The 21,318-nt window shown below is 37.8% G+C and overlaps 1 protein-coding gene across 1 annotated transcript in view; it reads left to right on the plus strand.

Annotated features, from left to right (window-relative positions):
• Positions 1 to 5,535: 5,535 nt before the first annotated feature.
• The window catches only part of kcng4a (potassium voltage-gated channel, subfamily G, member 4a), a 52,893-nt gene continuing 37,110 nt past the window's right edge, over positions 5,536 to 21,318 (plus strand). Inside the window, exons 1-2 of the mRNA NM_001110029.1 lie at positions 5,536 to 5,619; positions 7,554 to 8,470. Coding sequence (NP_001103499.1) covers positions 7,721 to 8,470 — 750 coding nt within the window. The 5' untranslated portion in view covers positions 5,536 to 5,619; positions 7,554 to 7,720. The remainder of the gene's footprint in view (positions 5,620 to 7,553; positions 8,471 to 21,318) is intronic.

Genomic DNA, 21,318 nt, shown 5'->3' on the forward strand with positions numbered 1-21,318 from the left:
GTGACAAGACTTTTGTATAAGCAAAGTAAGACCTAACTGTCCTAATTAAATAATTAAAAATCAAGACATGATCATATTTTATTTTGGTAAAATAAGTGTAATCCAGAGGCCTTTGTCTTTCATATAAGCCACTTCTGATACCAAATGATCAACTAGAAGTCAAGTTATTATTTGTTGTTCCTAAAACTTGGATATGCGACAAGACTTTTGTCAGGTAGTGTATGTGTAGAATACATTTTCAATGAAGTGTATTGTGTATTGCTTAAGATTTTGTGTCATCATGTCAAAATAACAAAGTTTTCCAATGTTCAGATTTGATTCATGATGAGCCAAGAAATGGAGCCGTGGTGCCCTGTAAGCTGATCTGAGATCAGAGAAGTGAGATGATCGGGTTGAGTGCTCAAGTTCTTATCCAGGTGTGTCATTACAGGTAACCGGAAGCACGGTAAGGGCTGCTGATGTAAATAGACTCAATTAATGTGGAAATAAAACACTGCACGCACAGCAGAGACCACAGAAAGTCCCTCACGGTGAGACGGACGCTCCCTTGTTAGTTTCACTTCTGACTGCAGCTACACCAATGTCATGCACCCTTGTCACATTCATCACTTGCCGTTGTTGACAAGAAGTGCACACTACTTTGAGTTGCACGCAGGAGTTGATTGATAAGCGGATGGCTTTATTCAACAGAACGTGAGGAGTGTTCAAAATGCTGATGCGGCACTTTTCGTACAGGAATGGCTCAGATGTGCTTCACCCTGTGCAGATGATGAAGACCATGTTATTTTTGGCCCTCCAATATGGGGATATCCGGTCTGCAGCTCACACACATGCACACTAGACAGACACACAGAGAGAGAGAGAGAGAGAGGTGGTGTGAATGCGAGTGAGTTCTACTGTACGTTCCTGGCTGTTCTCAAATTCCAATTTAAGCTCAAAGGGAGGTTTGATGTCTGTATAAAGGGATAGGTCCATGCATCCCATCCGTCAGCATTAATGTTTAATATGGAACACCATGGAAGGCCTGAGCCTGCTTATCTCCTTTTTCCAAAAACTCCAGTTATACAGGTTTTACTACTAGCCCAAATTCCAAATGACTGACATCTGCTTCCTCCCCAGGAAAACCTGCTTCCCTTGGCTGCCTTCGGGATTTGATTACAAATTTGAATGTTATGTAAATCATCCAGGACTAGGATTGCCATCCGGTAGACAAAACAGATTATGGTAATGTGCAAACCAGTCTGTGCTGTTTTATCAAGTCATGATGCTTTTCGCCCTGTGAAAAAGTCACGTCTTTGATTGTAGTGAGTCAATTGGCAGGGGAGGGAATTAATCAAACACCTATTATTGGGATTGAGAAAGTCTCGCAGCACTCTGGCAGGCCACCGGTTGGCAGTAATCTAGTTATTCACACATCTGCTTGAGGAGCAATCACGTTGATCAGAGCACAGGCTGGATCAAACGGGTGTCAGTGGGACACACAGCTGCCCATCAGCTGCCAGAGCTGCTCCCCGTCCCATCCCCAAACCCGATTCTCTCATCAGCCTGACCCCATCTCTCTGTCGCTGGGGATTACACTTTAATCCTTCGACTGATTCCCGTGCTTTTCCCCCCGCTCTCAAACAGTCGCTTTCTCTCCTAAATGTTAGAGTCATCACTTCTGTCCTTGATCTGTAGAAATCGCAAAGAGGAGGCAATCTGGGATATTTTTCAAGGGCGATCCAATTAGGTGTGATATAACCTGCTCATTAGACTTGTGAGATCAAGTAATGACCCTGAAATCAGACGTCAGAGAAGGGTTGAAACAGCTAATCAATAAAATCAATAACATCGGTGATGAAAATAACTGCTTCTCTAAGCATTAGTTGAGCACACATCACTTTAAAGAAACAATATGTGGAAATCAGAAAGCCTTGTTATTGTCAGTGACACTAGTGGTCATTTGGTGAACTGCAGTGGAAGTGTATTGCTGTTTGCATTTTTTCACAACTAACATACTAGAGTCAATGGCAGGATATACTCAAGGCTTATTTTCTGTGCTTCGCTTAGTAGCAGGGTACAAATTACAGGGGGGTTTGAGGGGAATTGACCCCCCCTTAATTAACGCTTGATCCCCCCTGAAGGAGAGGGGGGGGGGCTCTCTGATCTCAGATTTATATATTAAATATTAATAATTAAAAATGTATAATTTAAATAGGCGGTCCATTCCGCTGTGTCGCCCCCTAGATTAATAAAGGGACTAAGCCAAAATGAAAATGAATGAATGAATATAAATATATATATAACCCCCTATAACGGTTCATACCATTGTGAATGCATAATGCACCAATCAATGCCATAAAAAATTAAACTGGCAGTTTTACAGCTTCGATAGCCATCTAAAGTATTTTCAAAACATGTTTCTTGTTAAAATAGGTGTTTATATCTGCATGTAGCCTAAAGAAAAAGAAAAATTAGACACAATTTGTAGTTTAACATACAGTAACCTCTAAAATAGTCACTAAATATCCCTCAAAACACTGAAAACATATACATTTTATTAATAAATTAGATGTAATTTAAATACATTCATAAATTTGATTCGCTGAAGCATTACTAAACAACTACTGAGAAAAGTTGACCCCCCGATCATCAATGTAAAATTCCCACACCGCTTAGTAAAAATAAATCAGAAATACTTTGCTATATATTGCAAATAAACATCCTGACATCACCCAGACTGCTCTGTGACGTTTAGATGTTTTTAGATGAATATATTCTGACCTTTTCTCTCAATAACAAAATAAACGCACATGAAAAATGACAGACGTGAGAAAACAGATAGGTGTACTCAAAATTACACTCTCTTTCTTGTTAAAGTCAAAATTATTAGCCCCCTAAATTATTTTTCCCCAATTTCTGTTAAACAGAGAGATTAATTCAACACATTTCTGACTTCAACTATATATTACAGAATGTCCTTTAAACTTTGGATCTAGTTAAGACAATAGTTTGGATTAATCCCCTCTCTTCAATGTATCAGTATAGAACATCTCAGTCAGCATTATCTTAAACATTATAGCTTAATAAAAAAATATTACCATTATTATAATTGAATGACATCATGTTTTGTACATAAGCAAATAATATATTCTTTTGATTTGCTAGGCAAATAAATAAATTAACAATTAATAATCTGCCATATATTCACAGTGTTTGTAAAAGTGTAGGTGTTCAGTGCATTTCAAGCAGGATATATCACCCTCTGAAGGGAACTTCGGAATGAAAACAATCATGGCAGCTATAATGAAGTCTGGAGGTGCTAAAAACTAGACACTTTGAAGGACCCTTCGGAATTTTAAAGGATACAAATGATTCAGTCCCCATTAATTCTTTACACAGGGAAATAGTTTGGTATCGCACACTGCATTTAGTTCGAAAGGTCTCATTCCTATTCCCTAATCCCTTCGAAGCTTGCACTCCAGAGGGTAAACCCTTCGAAGGAATTAGGGCATAGGGATGAGCCCTTAAAAATTGAAACCCAGTGAAAAAGTGTTTAGGTGACATACTGTACTGCATATGATGGACACTTTACTATCTGATGTGGCCAGGATTTGTGACAAATCCCAGCAAACAATTTTGTGTTTTAAAGATGCCTATACGTCTAAACGTAAACAGCTTGGCTAAAACAAGGCTCGGGGTGTCAGTGAAAATCTACAGTAAGAATAGCCCGAAACTAGACTAGTCGTCAAGTAGACAGATTAAACAGACTTTATATGTGTAGTCCTTCCGGTTTATTTGCTGAATAGTCTAGTTTTGGCCTATAGACATCTATTAGATTTTCACTGACAACTCAAATTTAGCCTTGTTTAAGCCAAGACGACTATGTTTAAAGACCTATTAGAAATCTATCAGACATCTTTAAAAAACAAAAAAAATTCTTGCTGGGAATTGACACTGAGTCACATGTTAAATGTTTTAAATATATTCATACTCAATATACATTCATTTATACTATTAATAACTATTTTTAGTAGTCATAATAGTCTTATCTATTCTAAATGAGTAATCAAGGGTGCATGCAATTTTAAATGGTTTCATTCATTTCATTTTCTTGTCGGCTTAGTCCCTTTATTAATCCGGGGTCGCCACAGTGGAATGAACCGCCAACTTATCCAGCAAGTTTTTACGCAGCGGATACCCTTCCAGCCGCAACCCATCTCTGGGAAACATCCATACACACATTCATACACTACGGACAATGTAGCCTACCCAATTCACCTGTACCGCATGTCTTTGGACTGTGGGGGAAACTGGAGCACCCGGAGGAAACCCACGCGAACGCAGGAAGAACATGCAAACTCCACACAGAAACGCCAACTGAGCCGAGGCTCGAACCAGCGACCTTCTTGCTGTGAGGCGACAGCACTACCTACTGCACCACTGCTTCGCCCTAAATAGTTTCAATTAAACAATATATAAAAACTTTAGAGTAAAAATTTTATTCCACTGTTTTTTAAATGCGCAAATGAACACTAAATCTATTGAAAGTCGGTATGGTGTGGGCAAACAATAATGAATGTGTATATTTGTGAAGGTACAAAGAAAATGAGGCAGTCAGGAAGGGTGGCGGTGCATATTTCAGCAGTCATTCGAGGGTTTTATGTGTTTAGACCCCTGGCATCCAGTGATGGAGAGTGTGAGTGCACAATGCCAGCTGTCTCACTTTCCATTCAAATGCCACCAGGACTTGCGCAAACTGCTAGTTATTTTAGCATTTCCCTAGGTATGTGCGACCTAATGAGTACAGTATGCACACTTTGTTTGCGTCTGTTTGTAAGCTTTGGACGCCATAATAGTGCTGCCAGGTGAACAGCGTGTATGCAAATACTGAATCAAACTAATTGGGCTGTCCCGAGGTGTTTACTCTGCGTGCAACGCATAAATAGACATAATGATTTCTACTGTGTGCACAGCAAACACGGATTCTACATGCGCTTACCTGGGAGATTTATGAATGGGGCTTTATTACGTTTAACTCAACCGCATGAGGCAACTTTAGATATAACAAATGCAGACTATTTTGGCACAAAGTCCTTTTCCAGATGGAAAACTCCATTGTCACAACGAAAAGGGTTCAACTGGAAACTCAAGTATCCTTTGCGAGTGCAATAATTCATCATGTCTCAGTCGCGTTGACGCACAATGACGTGCACATCTCAAACTGGTTTAAAACAGGAGCCGGTGATAAAATAATCCAATGTTTAAATAAGGTCTGTTGTAGCAGTGCGAACAGTACGTGGCCATGCTTTGCATTCGTCCCTACCATGATTTAGACTTTGTTTTAAACTTACAGTGTCTCTGAGGCGCGCGACCGACCAGCGTTTGCTCACTCTCACATACGCACACACAGAGACACACACTCAGGATCTATGCGGTGATAGTGACGGAGCGCGCGGGACAGCGATGATGTGTCAGCGCAGAATGTTCGCGCTGGGATCATTTTCCCGCCTCTGACTTCAGCATACTGACAAAACCCGATAAGTAAATTCTGAAGTGAGTTCGTTTATCCGGTTATAGAGCATTATGGAGAGAAAATGTTTCTGCTGAAGAAAGTGAGGACCGGAGTCGTGCCGAGGGGTGAGTTGGGAGTTTCTACTTTGATGCTCTTGTTGTTTTTGATGAACTTGTACTCGTTTATATTTCGTTGTCTATCTGTATCATATTCGTCAACTTTTCAGTTGTCACTGAAGCGTTTTGAATGCGCTTTTGTTTGAGGCCATCAATGGTTTTGCATTCACATAGGCTGCTGACTGCAAACATGTCTGCAGGATGATGCTATTTGAACAATATTATGTATTTCAGGGTTAATGAAGTTGAATTCAGCAGCATATCGAGTTTATACTTTAAGTTTTGCCTGTATCGAGATGTGAATGTGCCAGGTACTTTCCTAAACTTATTAAGTAACGTTAGACTACAATATGTAATCATGACAGTGACAGTATAGGCTAATGTTTTGTCTTATGGATTCGATTAATGTTACTCATCTGTTTTACGAACGATAGGCTACGTATTGTGCTTTTAAATAGTAATCGATATAAAACTGCTATTCTGTGCTGCATTCAGATGTCAAATTATGATATAATTTTAGATGTCAACAGAGACCTACCGGTCAAAAGTTTTGAGGCAATAGTCTAGGCTTTTTTTTCTTTTCTTTTTCTTTTTTTGTTGTTGTTGTTTTGTAAAGAAGTCTTCGTTTCAGCAGAGGTGCATTTATTTAATTATAAATACACTAAATCAGTTATATTGTTAAGTCAATTCATTTTATAATATCTGATTAAAATGTGAATATAATTTAAAGTTTTAAGCAGAATTTTTAGCCACCTTTACTGCAGTTGTCAAGGTTATATAAGCCTTCAGAAATTATTCTAATATGCTGATTTGCTTCTCAAGAAAAAAATGTTGAAAACAGTGCTGCTTCATATTTATATCTGAAAACTTTATAAAATGGTTTTTCAAAGACACATTTAATTTATTGAAATTTATACTGAAGACATATACTGTATTCTGTTTCATGTTTTAATTTCTACATAACTTTCTATTCATCAAAGAAATATTAGAAGTCAAACTAATCACAAATTGTGCAACATTAGTAACTGATAACATTGTAATTTTGATCATATAATTCAGCCTTGCTAAGCATAAGATACTTTTTTAAAACTCATTTTTTGTCTATTATTATATGTATAACAAGTCAGAAATAAGTTGAACTCAGTTCTTGCAAAGTGTGTCATACAGACTTTTAGTCAACTTTCACAGTGTTACAGAAATATTTGGGATTTGAAAGTTGGATTTAACATTTTTGAAAGGTAGTCAGTGGGAAAATAAATTCTCAATACAATCAGATGACAGACATGAAAATTGTTAGAAAGTTTTTATGGGACCCCTCTGAGTTAAAGTTGATCAGTGATCTTTTACATTTGTTGAAGTCAATAAATCCCTCATTGACTTTTTAAATAGGCTTTCTAAAATCAACAAAAGTTACCCTTGACCCATCTTGCATGCTGTCTATTGTTTTAAAAAAGTATGCCCAATATTGTGCCATTGTTTAAACGCATTTGTAATTATCATGCATTTTCTGCTTGGTTCGCATCCTTCCTAATTTCCACCCTATTTTAACACCTGCTTATGTGTGATTATGAAAAATCTTGCTTCCCTCACTTTCTGCTCATCAGCCTGTACTGGAGAGAATGTTCTTGATAAAGCCACTGCCACTGGGCTGCACAACACACTTCCCTCAATTAACTTTCCACACAGTAAAGCAAGCATCGCTTCCGATGGGAGTACGCTTCTATTAATAAATAGTTTATCACTCCAGCCCCCACCCTACTATAATGAAACACCTTGACAACAGAAAATTATTCAATCATTGTTAAGAGTTGTGGGATTGTCTGGCTAATATATCAGCCACTAGAGACCATGCCAAACTGTAGTGTCCGTCTTTATTGAAATATTAATAATTTTACTTAACTGTTTGACCTCTTTGACTTTTGTCATCTCTTTGTCTCCAACAGTGCCCAAAAATGTGGGCTATTTGGCTGTGCACTGAACTGTGCATGAGATCCTATGGGATCAGCCTTCGAATAAACACCTCAGTGCCCAGCACCAAAGTTTCAGGCTAACGGTGAGACGACCTAAGCTTCGCCCATCCCGTTGATCAACTTTCCTCTTCAATGCCATCATGCCAATCATCAGCAATGCCAATCATGACTTCAGCAACCTCTCGGTCAGTGATGACAGCAGCTTGGACCACATCTTCACCGAGATCCCAGAAACCGAGACCATCAAGGGAGTGTATTACCAGCGGGCTCAGTTTATTCGCCGACCCGAAGACCTTAATTTGGTTGATCATGGCCTGCAGGCTCTCATCAATGTGGGGGGCAACCGATACACCTTCCCTTGGAGTACGTTGGAGCAGTTCCCCTTGACACGGTTAGGACGTCTTAAACCCTGCAGCAGCCCTGAAGAGATTGCTCGCGTCTGCGACGATTACGATGAGGCACGCCATGAATTTTTCTTCGACCGTAGCCCCAACGCGTTCCGTGTAATCCTCAACTTCCTAGCAGCCGGAAAGCTGCGTTTGTTACGAGAGATGTGTGCACTCTCGCTGCACGAGGAGCTCAACTATTGGGGTGTAGAGATGACTTACATGGAGCGCTGCTGCAAGCGCAAGATGTACACACGCCTTGAGGAGGTCGCCGAGCTCGAGCGGCGAGAGGAGGAACGTCGCCAACGTAATTTGCAGCTGCGCCCTCCTATTGTGGAGACACGTTACCGCAAGTTCATGAACCAACTGAGGGACATGGTGGAGAACCCTCAGTCAGGCGTGCCTGGAAAGGTGTTTGCTTGTTTTTCTGTGTTGATGGTGGCCATAACAGTAATCAGCCTGTGCATCAGTACCATGCCGGACCTCAGAGAAGAGGAGAATAGGGTGAGTTTCTGCTAAATTTATTGTGTTCTTGATCATGTTGTTCTAAAAACGTATCACATCTTATGCCGAGTTCAGACTGCAGGATTTTTAAAGTAGTCACGTCAGATGTTTTCACACTGCATGACTATGTGGGGAAGCATTCCGTTGCTGCTGTGTTTTCACACTGCATGACTTTACAATAAGAGAATCGCTGACAACTTTGTCTCAGTCCCCAAACTACGTCTCACAACCAAACACGCAAGAAGTGACATGGAAACAACGTGAGGTCAGATAGTATATATTTTGTTTTGAACTACATAATGAGAAAGAAGTCATGTATTTATTTAGCAATTTCTCGTAAATATATATATATATTTTTTCCCCGGTTGTGGTATTGCTCAGATGACACATCAAACAGACATGGTGCTCCTGCCAAATTTACACTAGTTTTTCCTCCATTTCTTGGGTCCAAATAGACCGAAAATAGGCTCGTTTAATTTTTCCTAAGCTCCCGCTGGTCTGCAGTAGGCATGGGCTAGTATAAGATTCTGACGGTATGATAACCTTGGATAAAAATGTCACGGTATCACAGTATTGTGATTACTGCTCTAAAATATATTCTTTTTAAATGTCTGGGTAAAAAACATAAACTTTTTTTCCACTTTAAAAATCAAAATATTTTATTTTTTTGAAAGATTTATAATATTTTGGAACAGTAAACATTCACTTCTGACTTATGCTGTCTTCATTAGTTTAAAAGACACTGATTTCTTTATAATTTAAAATCGCAGCTTTTGGATATTTTTTCTGCTGAAGACATTGTTGTCCTAAAAAAGGTAAATAAAAAATCTTACACATACCTTAGGATTGGTATTGCGGTTTTAAAACCTTGACTTTTCTAAACCGTGGTACACCTTGAAAATTGTTATCGTCCATAGTCTGCAGAGACCCATACTAGTGTATACTGCTCTCTCAGTGGCTGTAGGTGATCACCGATGTTGTTTTCAATCAGAACACATTTCATCCAGCATGATTTGAACATCACTGACAGCTTCATATATTTAGCATGCCAAGTATCTGATGGTTGTCGGCGACTCATCGCAGATTCTTTTAGATTGCGCCTTTGATTGTTCTCACTGTGTTACTCACCGGAATGAGCACTGATTTGCCTGTGATTACAGGCATTTGTCAGCGGTTTCTCAAAACCTGTCGGCGAGTCAAAATCGGGGCTAAAATCATGCAGTCTGAACTCAGCATTAAAGTGTTAGTTCCCCCAAACTACTCACTTTCATTTCATTCGAATCCCTTTTGATCTTAATAGGGTAAATGCTGAGCTAGTGTTTCTTCCCATACTGATAAACTTCCGGTGAACAGTTAATGTGACTTTTTTCCATTTATACGGTTCCTTTTTCCGCATAGATGTTGTAATGTAATTAAAATACAATCAGTTTAATAGACTTTGTCATTCATTTAGTTGCTCAAGTGTAAAACGAGACAAAAAAAAAGCCTTTTACTCACACGCGCTGGTCAGGATCACCCAGGATATTGAATATCCTGGGGTAAAATAAATGTTCATATTTTAGACATGACAGGGAAAAATGTAATTTAATGCTGTGTTTCTTGTACAATCTGAGACCCACTTTATATCGTATATCACTCAGCCAGTGGAGATCGCTGATTTTGAAAGAAAACAGACCTTTAATTCACAGATTTTGTAATGGCATACGATTCATCGTATGCGCTTAACCCAGTTGCTGACAAATTAAAAGTCCTTATGCATATTTCCGCATATACCCTATTCCTCGTTCAACACAAATTACAATATTTTTGGGTGAATTAATCTTTTGATAGTATATTCTTTGTTACACCGAAGAAAGAAAGTGACACAGGTTTGGAACACATGTTGGGCGAGTAAATGTGAGATCAGTTCTCACGTGTCTTGTCAGTGGTGTAACAATGTATAATGCATACAGAACTCACTTTAAAACTAAGTTGCTCTCTGTTAAGTAAGGAAGACATTTTAAACAATATGGGACATTCTACCGGAATTGTACATTATCTGTCCCTGAAATAAAAACATGAATACTGTGAATAAAAAGTATTTCATCCTAAAAATTTAAAAAATGTACGGATGCTTGATTTCTGTGAGTGTCTTTGTAAAGAAACATGTCATTCATTTGGTTCTCAGATTTTATTCTTTATTAAAAGCACTTTACAAATTTACAGACTCTGTCATTGTCCTGGTCCTCAACCCAATTGAATCTACAGCTTTAATAGTTTTGTTATGCTAAAAACTGCTATTTAGTAAAAACTTTAGAAAAAGCTCATTTAAGTTATTATGATTCACATCAATTGATTTAAAAACATCAGATTATAATTAAATTCTACAAATAAACAATATTTTACAATTGTCCAAATGTTTAAGTCAGCCCTGTCACATTTACATTAAATTTAACATGAAATGTGTGCAATACTTGTTTAAGGCTATGACTCGGTAGTAACATCATTGGATGGAGAAGCTGAAGGTGATCAAGGATCCGTTCTATCATCGAATTGTATGATTTTATGTTTGTTTTATGATTTTTCAAGTTTAAGTCATGCCCTGTCACATTTTTTTCTAAGTAAAAATGTATGTTTCTGGTAGAATGTCCCATATAAAAATGAAGAAATAAATGATTACTTTTTCACTTTAAACAAACAGGATAAAATAATAAAAAAGTATAGATTTAAAAGCACAACTCATGCTACGTCTATTAAAATTCCTAAACCATTACACTTTGAATCACAAAATAAGACATTTTCTGTCCATCCACTATAAACGGTTTAGCAAGAAGATATAAAAAAGACAATAAAGTAGTCATTAAATGATTTCACATAAATTGTGCTTTTGAATTTTTGACAAGCTACTTGATCTTATTGTATGAAGAGCAGATAAATGATGGCAGAATTTTTTTAATTACTTTTTTACTTACTTTACTTTAAGTCTATGTGCTCTGAAACATTTCTGTGCTTTCAAATGCTATCCAACCAACATAGGCTCATTCTGAAAACAGCCCTATAAACGTTTGTGGCGAGCGCAAATTATGTAGTCAGAGCTACTTCTAGCTACGTTTCATTTTTAAAAGGAACGCTAGAGGGAGGTTTGACGCCGTTATTTTTCAGTCATTACAATTGTTTTTGTTTAGAGAAGAAGGAGGGTGGGTCAGTCCATCAGTCAGTTAACAGCGACCTCTGATGGATTTACGTGAGAACAGCAGGTGCGAATGGCACTCACGAGAGAAATTTAAGATCTTAAAAATCGTACACAGCGGCCTCTGGTGGATACAGGAAAACAAAAACAGCAAAAAAGCGTAGCTCCTGGGATATGCACTCTCCAGAAATGTAAATAGAGGTACGTTTTCAGAATGAGACTGGGTTGAATCCAACACTGGTAAACTGGAGTGTTTTGTATGTAAATCCATGTGGAGAAATTAGCATTTTTACACATGTTAGTATTCACCTGCTTACACAAAATGTAAGCAACAAAAGCCAAACACATGTTCAGCTGTTCACTATGAACCCCTTCACCTCAGTCAGAATGTGAGCATGTCGCTAGAAGTGTGTTTCCGGTCTTCAAGCCGACCTGTGCGTACTGTTCCTAGTGCGAAATAATGAATGCATCTCACCAAGGCTCCCCAATGTCAGTAAATACCCAGAGAGTAATGAACTGGACCAGCAATGCCTCCACAATGTCAGCAAACACACATCGAGAATAATGAACCAGCTCCGCAGAGACCTCTGGAATGTCAGCAGGCACACAAGGGGGTCCGTTTGAGAAGACTAGACCTTTTTCTGCTATTAAATGATTATGCATTTTAATCGCCTTCAGGCAGACACCTCACACCGTACCAAAGAAGTGGTAGACCGCTGGTTGTAGCTTCATTTGTTGTAGCTTCAAGTTTCACTCCACATGCTTTCTTTAGAAAATCAAATACGTTTGCTGTGTGATTGGACGTGTTTGTGCGTATGTCAAGGTAAGGCTCTGGCAGTGTCTAGGCGGTTATGCTGGCATGTAGCATCCAACAGGCAGAGTCCCGCTGGAAGCAGCAGGACTGTCATATTTAATTCAGACTGCCGGGCCGTTTGTCAACGTCACCGGCACGGTAGAAAAGGAATGGCCTGTGCATGGAGTCATTCATCTCTGCTCATAAATGTGTGCGCGCAAAGATATGTGTGTGTGCATGTGTACATTGAGTGATAACAAGATGACCTCCTCTATCTTTCGCAACACTTTCAATTCTTTGTGTGTAGTCGAATGTGAAGATGTACAGATTGATGTTTCAGACTTCTCTGTGTTTACAAGCATAACTTTTTGCTGTGAAGTTTTATGCCCCTATAAATTATATACAGCGTGGTTTTAGCTTAGAGCTCAATATCAGATCTGAAAAGACAAGGCAGCAAATCTCAAACAGGAAACACAAACAGAAGTGAGAAACACCATGTGCAAACTCGCAGTTATCTGATAGCAAAAAAAAAAAAGGAATAAATTCAACAACCTACAGTCTTATCTGAAAGTTTCATGTCAGTGTGACCTGCAGTAAACATGCTTTAGCGTATGCTGTTCGCAGTCTGGCTCTCACTGGATCTATATGTATGCATAGCAGTCTTCTGAAAATATCTGGACACTTGAAGGATCTATAAATATGTATGAAAGGCATTGCATTAGATGACAAAATGCCAAACTAAGTGGCGTTTAAATAAAGTTGCAGTTTTCACCTTTTCAAAGAACTTTTTAAATTATAAAGCACAAAAAGTATAGTATTTGGGATTGCATACTGATGTTACCCATTTACATTAGTATACAGTTGTGTTTTCATAGGTGAATGATGCTTAATATACACTATACATGCACTATACACAATATATACTCAGGTAGGAGATACAGTGTCCCAAAGTGTAGGTTAAACTGTTATAAGAAATCCTTTGTCTATCTTAATTAGCATTATACATTTTGTAACTGCTGTATTTTGTATTTTTTTATTGCTTGTTTTTAGCGAATGTCAATATGAATTGGCAATATGGCATTGGCCATAACAAATTTCCTGTCAAGGACAATAAAGTTTACCACTACTACACTACCTGACAAAAATCTTATAGTCGATCCCAAGTTGTAAGAGCAACAAATAAATATAGCTGGAAGCAGCAATTATCAGGGTTCAAGCATTTTAGAAGTGTAAGGTTTATCAGTTAGGAAGTTTGTAAGTATAAAATAATAAAATATATGATTAGTGTTAGAGTTTATAGATTGAGTTAACGAATGTTTAATTTCACACTCCAAAAACTCAAAATCCCCCTAGTGGATGATTTATTTCAACATTTCTACAATCCTCTAAGCCCATGAGCCCAGCATGCCCACCAAGTTTTATTCTGATTGGCCATCGTTAACTGTGTATAATGGGTGCTCAAATTTAATTGGCTAATGGCAGCCATATTTTAAAGTGTCATTCCAGTTTGAGCAAATACACGCATGCCAAACTTCAAGTTGAACCATCTAGTGGCTAAAATGGTAATTGAAACACTGTATTCAGCATCAACAGTCATTGAAACACTGCGTTGTTGAGACCTTTTCTATTATTATAGCGCCACCTGTTGCCTGATCTCCACAAAATTTTCCAAGTTTGTTTACATTGATATGCCACATGTTTTCACTAAATTCTGTGATGTTTTGAGTTTTCCTTATGGGTTTGCAGGCATGTAGGTTCACGTGGACTAGCCGCTTTTGTAAAAGAGCCTGTTACAGCTAATAAAAGTGGAAAGTAGGGTTGGGCGATGTTGACGAATTTGGCATCCTACGATGTCTAATGTGAAACATTGCGATGGACGATGGCATCGTCGTCATGTGAAAAGCGGGGGTTTGAGGGTGGGTTGGAAGTGGTATTTTACAGAGTGTGCGCGACGTGTCTAAAGAGTGAGGAGGGATTCGGTAGTGAGGAGTGAGAAGGGTGCGCGTCTTATTTGAGGACCGGGAAGGAGACGCGCGATTTCCGGGAGATTATCACTCGTTTGGGTGGGACTAGTTTGCAAAAAAGTATTTTTTTTACATAATGATGATTATTGAGGATGGTTTGAGTGACAGCAGTGGTTTTAGTGTCAAAGTGTTCAGTATGAGCAGTCTTATATAATATGTATTTTGTCTGGCTGTGCAAAACCGTGTTTAATACACAATCAATTACATCCTCAAAAAACTCAAAATTGCCCCCTAGTGGCTAATTTCTTTCAGAAATTTTACAGACATCTAGGACCATCAGTCGAACATGCCCGTCGAGTTTCGTTTTTATTAAACAACGTAAACCTTGTTTTAATGGCTGCTTGATCTTAATTGGCTAATGGTGGCCATGTTTTTTTTTAGATATTCCAGTGTCCTTATAATATGTCATGACAGCGTGGACAAAGACACAGCATGCAAAATTTCTAGCTGATTGGTAAGGTTGTGGTCTTTTTTGACTTTTGGGTCTGGTTTTTTAACTTATAGTGCCACCTTGTAGCCAAAGTCCACATGTTTTGCACTGTGACCTCAACTTGACCTTATACAAATGTATACCAAGTTTGCTGATGATGTTTTATTTGGTTCAAAGGTTATAGCTACATTTACAATTAGCTTCAAATAGCATGGAACATTTGTGGTGTATTGTTTCGCACAAAAATAAATCTAAATTTCAACTTTTTTTTCAATAACTATTGATATTCTATTGATATTCAGTGTCCAGAGGATATTTCTGCACTGGTTTGGTTTAGATTGGGCGAAAATACTAGGACTAGTTTGCAAAAGTAGGTTTTGGACAAATTTCGATGTAGCAGAAAAACGGTGCTTCGCTCTTGAACCCCTAATAATCTGACTTCTAGTTGATCATTTAGTAAAGTGGCAGAAGGTCGATTTTTCTTATGAATCATCAAGACATTTGTGCTGCCCATTACATTACAAACCACAGGAGAGGGCAAATTCTTCAGCAGGATAGCTCTCCTTCTCATACTTCAGCCTCCACATCTAAGTTCCTGAAGGCAACGAAGGTCAAGGTGCTCCTGGACTGGCCAGCCCAGTCGCAAAACATGAACATTATTGAGCATGTCTAGGGGAAGATGGAGGAGGCATTGAGGATGAATTCAAAGAATTTTGATAAGCTCTGGGAGTCTCTTGGTAAAATAAGTGTAATCTAGAGACCTTTGCCTTTCATATAAACCACTTAGTTATAGTCAAGTTGTTATTTGTTGTTCTTAAAGCTTGGATAGGCAACAATACTTTTGTCAGGTAGTGTACGTGTATTCAGACACGTTAAAGAAACACTCCACATTTTTTGAAAATAGCCTAATTTTACAACTCCTCTACAGTTTAATAGTTGAGATTTACAATTTTTTAATCCATTTAGGCAATCGCCTGGGTCTGGCGAGAGCACTTTTAGTTTAGCTTAGCATAGATCACTGAATCGGCTTAGACAATTAGCATCTCACTCAAAAATGTTAAAGTGAAAAAAAAAAAGTAACCAGTTTAAATGTCTGCAGACTCTTGAAGTGAATCCTGATTTAAAATAGTAAGAAACGTTTAGCATCTGAACTTGTTTAATCTGACATCAGAGAGTATCTTGTGGGTTTGGGGATCCTCAAAATCCCAAGTAGCACCTTTTTATTTATCGTTTAGATGACAATGAATATGTTATTTTTCCTTCAGGGTGATATGAGCTTTATCTGAATTAATATGCTCTAAACCCATTTACCCTTGCGGCAGTAAGATAAGACGGAAGCAGTGCTACTGGAAATGGTACTAAAGAAACACATGGGTGTACTTTGAGTGGTTTTGTAACAATTTATTATATATTACATATAAAAAAAGTTCTGAGCACCATAGGATCTGCTCTATGGATTTGTGCTTAGGATATTTTTTTTTTATTCTGCAGTAGAAACACTCCAACCCTGCTTTCTTTTGTTTCCCCCCACTTACTTAAATATTCATTTCTACCTTTGTTTTTCTTCTTCTTTTGGGCTTCTTTTCCCTCTTATCTGTTCTCTGGCTTTTCTCACCTTTCCTCTTGTTTACCATGCTCTGCCCCTTCCTTCCCCCTATGCTGTCTTATGCTCTTTCTCTTTTTCTCCTCCCCGGGGCTGCAGGTGTAAATTTTGCTTTGTTTGAACTACAGCAGCTAGGACTCTGAGTCTGAACCCAGGGTGTTTGTATGCCATGCACAGCTTTCACTCATCCAGTGCAAGTAGCCAATGAAAGTAAAGCTGTTTCATGGACCAGACTAAAGTCCTATTATGCTTTCAACTTTAGTACAATATGTTGCTGTTTATGCAAAGATCTGCAGTGTTGATGAGGGAAAAGTCCAATCTAAAGGGGTATTATTCTCTACTTTACAGTGCTTTGCATATATGAGCACACTCACCACAAATCTCTCGTTTCAATTATATTTTCTATAGGATGCTTTACAATATTATGTTTGTGCATATACATTAGTTTTGTCAGTACTGAAGTCAAATCTAGAGCTAATCCAAAAAATCTTACAATAACGGTTCAAAAATTAGTAGCCCAAATTTATGTCAGGGAAAAATATTAAAAACATTTTTTAAAAAATAGCAAAAATATATATACAATTTTGTTGAAATATTGTAGTTTAGATTTTTTTTTTACAATATTTTGCATGGATTTAAATGTATTATCTTTTTCTATTTCTAAAGATGTTCTGTGACTAAAATATAATTTTAATAAATATATCTGTTCATTAGATCTACTTTGTTTAAATGCACCAAAATACATTACCCCATATTCACTGAGAAATGGTTAAAAACATTCATTTTCAAAATGGGGTGTACTCAGTTATGCTGAGCACTGTATATCAGTAAGGAAGGTTTCTGAACACTCTCAAACACTTTGATTTCAGTCTTGAGTTTTTCCTCTTGGGAATCATCTGTATTTAAATTATTCCCGCTCAATTCATGCCCAGTATGCACAGGACAGGATGTGTCAATAGTGTTGACATTATATCCAAATAAGCTGTTTTATTGCTATAAACACCTTACAACACATACACTTACACACTAATACACTTATAATACACATACAGTACACTTAATACACATGGCCCATTTCCACTGAGTGGTACAGTACGGTACGGTATGGGTCACATTTGTCAGGCTTGCATTTCCAATAATAAAAGGGTGCCAATAGTACTTTTTAGTGTTTTTATTATTTTTTTTAGTACGACAAAGTTTTAGTCAATCTCATTCTTGCTTGAGAAAATGTCGAAGTAAAGCCATACAGGTCGTTCACATATCATATGAGAAGCACTTCTCGCAAAACAGATGCTTCATACACATAAATACCTGTGTATAAATGTTCATTACTAACCTTTCTATGTACATGATTTGATTATAGCTGCAGATCAATGAAATAACCTACTGTAACATTCATAAATACAACATACTGTATATGAGCACATACAGACCCTTACAGTCTCCAATATGTTACCCATTACAGACAAACTACACACAGCATACATTTAATCCTTATTTGGGTTCAAAAACAACATGCAACATGTAGCCCACAGTCAGTGCAAACCTCTCATCTGTGTCTTTCACCAGCACATGCAACCCCTGTTAAAAAGTAATTCTGTCATTCCGAGTTCATGATAATCCAAAAGGGGATGATAAACATGCTAGATTGTTCATGGTTTAGGTTGCTAAAAGAATCATTTGCTCCTTTGTTCTTTTTGTTCTGGCTTCTTTCTTTGTTTTTTCACACTTGCGTTTGTTCGTTTCGGACAGGATCGGATGTCAGAAGCACTTCAATAATCTCACACACTTTATTATCATCAGCACAAGAAGTTTGTTATTTCAAATATAGACACGCAGCGAGCGCAAACAAGAAAGCGAAACCGATCATTCTTTAGACAGCCTTGTAAAAAAACTATGGCGCACAGGACAGATTCTGCTCTTCTGTTTGGCTTTGTGGCTGTTTATCAAGACGACGACAAGGTTTGTTTATGCTTGGGTCGACCATGACTCGTTATTAAATGTATATATTGTTTATCTTCAGTGTTCTGTCTCGGCTGTGTATTTAAATCATGGCAGTTCTTTTGTTTTTATTCTGGCTTGTTGCCTAAGCGTGTGACATATCTCTGTACACCAATAGCATTCAGTTGCGCGTCTAGCTTTGCCTTTTGGTACCCTTTTGTTGTGCAAGACACCCTTTGCAAAGTGTACCCAAAAAGTGGTCTGGTACTTTTAGGTACTTTTTGACAGTGAAAACGGCCATAAAAGCATAACAAACTGCACCGTAATGTACCACTCTGTACCACTGGACCAAAATACACTTCATTCAAAATGTAAACAATGGCACCAACTATATGCTATTTAACTGCAGTTAAACTATGTTTACAAATAATAAATGTTACTGTAGGGGTAACACAGTGGCTCAGTGGTTAGCACTGTCACCTCACAGCAAGAAGGTCACTGGTTCGAGTCCCAGCTTGGTCAATTTCTGTGTGGAGTTTGCATGTTCTCCCTGTGTTGGCGTGGGTTTCCTCAGGGTGCTTCGGTTTTACCCTACTGTCCAAAGACATGCGTTATAGTTGAATTGAATAAACTAAATTGGCCGTAGTTTATGTTTGTGAATGCAAGACAGTTTGGGTTTTTTTCCCAGTACTGGGTTGCGGCTGGAAGGGCATCCGCTGTGTAAAACATATGTTGGACAAGTTGGTGGTTCATTCTGCTGTGGCGACCCCTGATGAATTAAGGGACTGAGCTAAAGGAAAATTAGTTAGTTGCTTGTTAATTAGTTTAGTTTATTAGCAACTAATAAACTTATGACAACTAATAAAAATACATTAATGTGCACCTTTTGTAAAGCTGCTTTAAAACAGTAACTATTGTGAAAAGCGCTATACAAATCAACTTAAATTTTAATTTCAGGGCTCGAAATTAACTTTTTTACTTGGTAGCACCGGTGCTCCCAACTTCAAAAATTTAGGAGCACCAGAAAAAATTTAGGAGCACCCACCAAAAATGATTGAGCACCGCTGCAAATTGTATTTTGAGGGACTTATTGTATTTTAAAACAACATCAATTAGGACTAACAAAAACCAGAAACAACTATAACTAATGCTGAGATGACATTGATATTTGTGTGCAATAATTCCAAAATGTGTATGTATTAAAATTCTAGAATATTAATGATGATGAAAATGACAATAATAGTAACAATGAATAACATTTCTCATCATCATGCTGCCTTGAATGTGCTTGAATGTAAGTTATCTGCTATAAATGTCTGTTACTTTATGAAAAATAAATGTATAGTTTGCATCAAACAAAAATGAAGCATTGCAGTAAGAAATATTTATTTTGTATTGCTAAACAGCATATATATGAATGTCAGTTTAATAAATAATATTTCTGCTGCAAAACAATCAAAAGATTATAATAAAATATTAAATTCAAGGCTGAAAGCTGCAAAACAGTCATCAGTAACTAAATAAAAATAATAATATACACCTCAAGAAAGAATAGGCAAAAATAGGTAGGTAAAGTCTCACTTCTATTACTCTTTAAAAGTTTTGGTTTCAGTTTGTGTCAATTTAAATGTTCAGTCTGAGCTGATTTTAATTTTTCTGTGTTTGTGGAAAAGCAGGCGAGTCAGCCGACCCCATTTATGAGCAGGTTGACCACCGGCGCAATACCGCTGTGTGTTATGAGACGCAGTTTCAGTGTAAACTTAGTAAAGGCGAGCTTCTTTGGCGATGATACAGCATTAGATTTGACTTTTTTGCGGACATTTGCGCTGAACACGCAGTGAATGCATCGCATCGAGATTCGGCCACCTTCTCCGAAAAGCACGTACTCGATTGGTCTCAGCTGGCGGATCAATATTCACCACGTGTCATGATCGCTCTCATCTGCGCCTCAACTTTAGGTGGGGTTTGCACTTTGAAAACCTGTGTGCTTTAAGTTTTCACTCTTTAGCCGTTTGCATTTCCCGTGGACATAAAAGCTCCTTCCCTGTCATCTAACAGCGGAATACCTTGAGTGATTGACAGCTAATATGAACCAATATAGCGGCAGGGAAGATCGATTCAGCACGTTTTTTTAAAAAAATCTAAAGAGGTCGCACTAATGCGCCCAAATATATTATGAGGTCGCATCGATTAATTTTCGGGCGCATATGCGACCAAAATGGTCGCAATTTCGAGCCCTGTAATTTGATAATATACTAATAAACATGTGTTTTCTTTCTCCTTTGTTTATATTCACAGACATAACCAGACATAAAAATCTGTGTGGAACCTATTTTTAACCTATTCAAACAAAGCACAGAATAATCAATCCCATGTTCTAAAAATATCAATATTATCATTAATCCATGAGAATAAATCTATTGACTTGTCATAATCAGGATTAGATGGCTAGTCCAGCATTATGGCCCATGGTCTGCATGAGCCTGTTCTGCCGAGACAGCAGATGAATTGGCGCATTCATTCATTTAAAATGATACACTAATGCATGTTTGAATTAGCCTGAACTGAAAAATGTAGTGGGGAATCAACTATTTAGCATGATGTCATGAACTCGCTGTTTTTAATTTTGCTAAAAGTCTCCAGCCAATTCATCAAGCAAAGAGTAGATTTGTGCTTGCAACAAAAAAAGACAACATAATCAATTTGATTTGATGGAAAGCTTCTAAAAGAGCTTCGCTAGGCCTGGAATCTTTCATGCTGCAGGTGTATTCAATGGATTACATGCATTAAAACATAATGAACAGCCTTGTTTCTGAGACACACATTAACTGCCGTGCATATGCTAGATGAATGTGCTTAAAAAGCGAAGGGGGAAGAATCTGATAAAT

The sequence above is a fragment of the Danio rerio genome, chromosome 18 (assembly GCF_049306965.1).
Source record: "Danio rerio strain Tuebingen ecotype United States chromosome 18, GRCz12tu, whole genome shotgun sequence".
NCBI classification, from domain to species: Eukaryota; Metazoa; Chordata; class Actinopteri; order Cypriniformes; family Danionidae; genus Danio; species Danio rerio.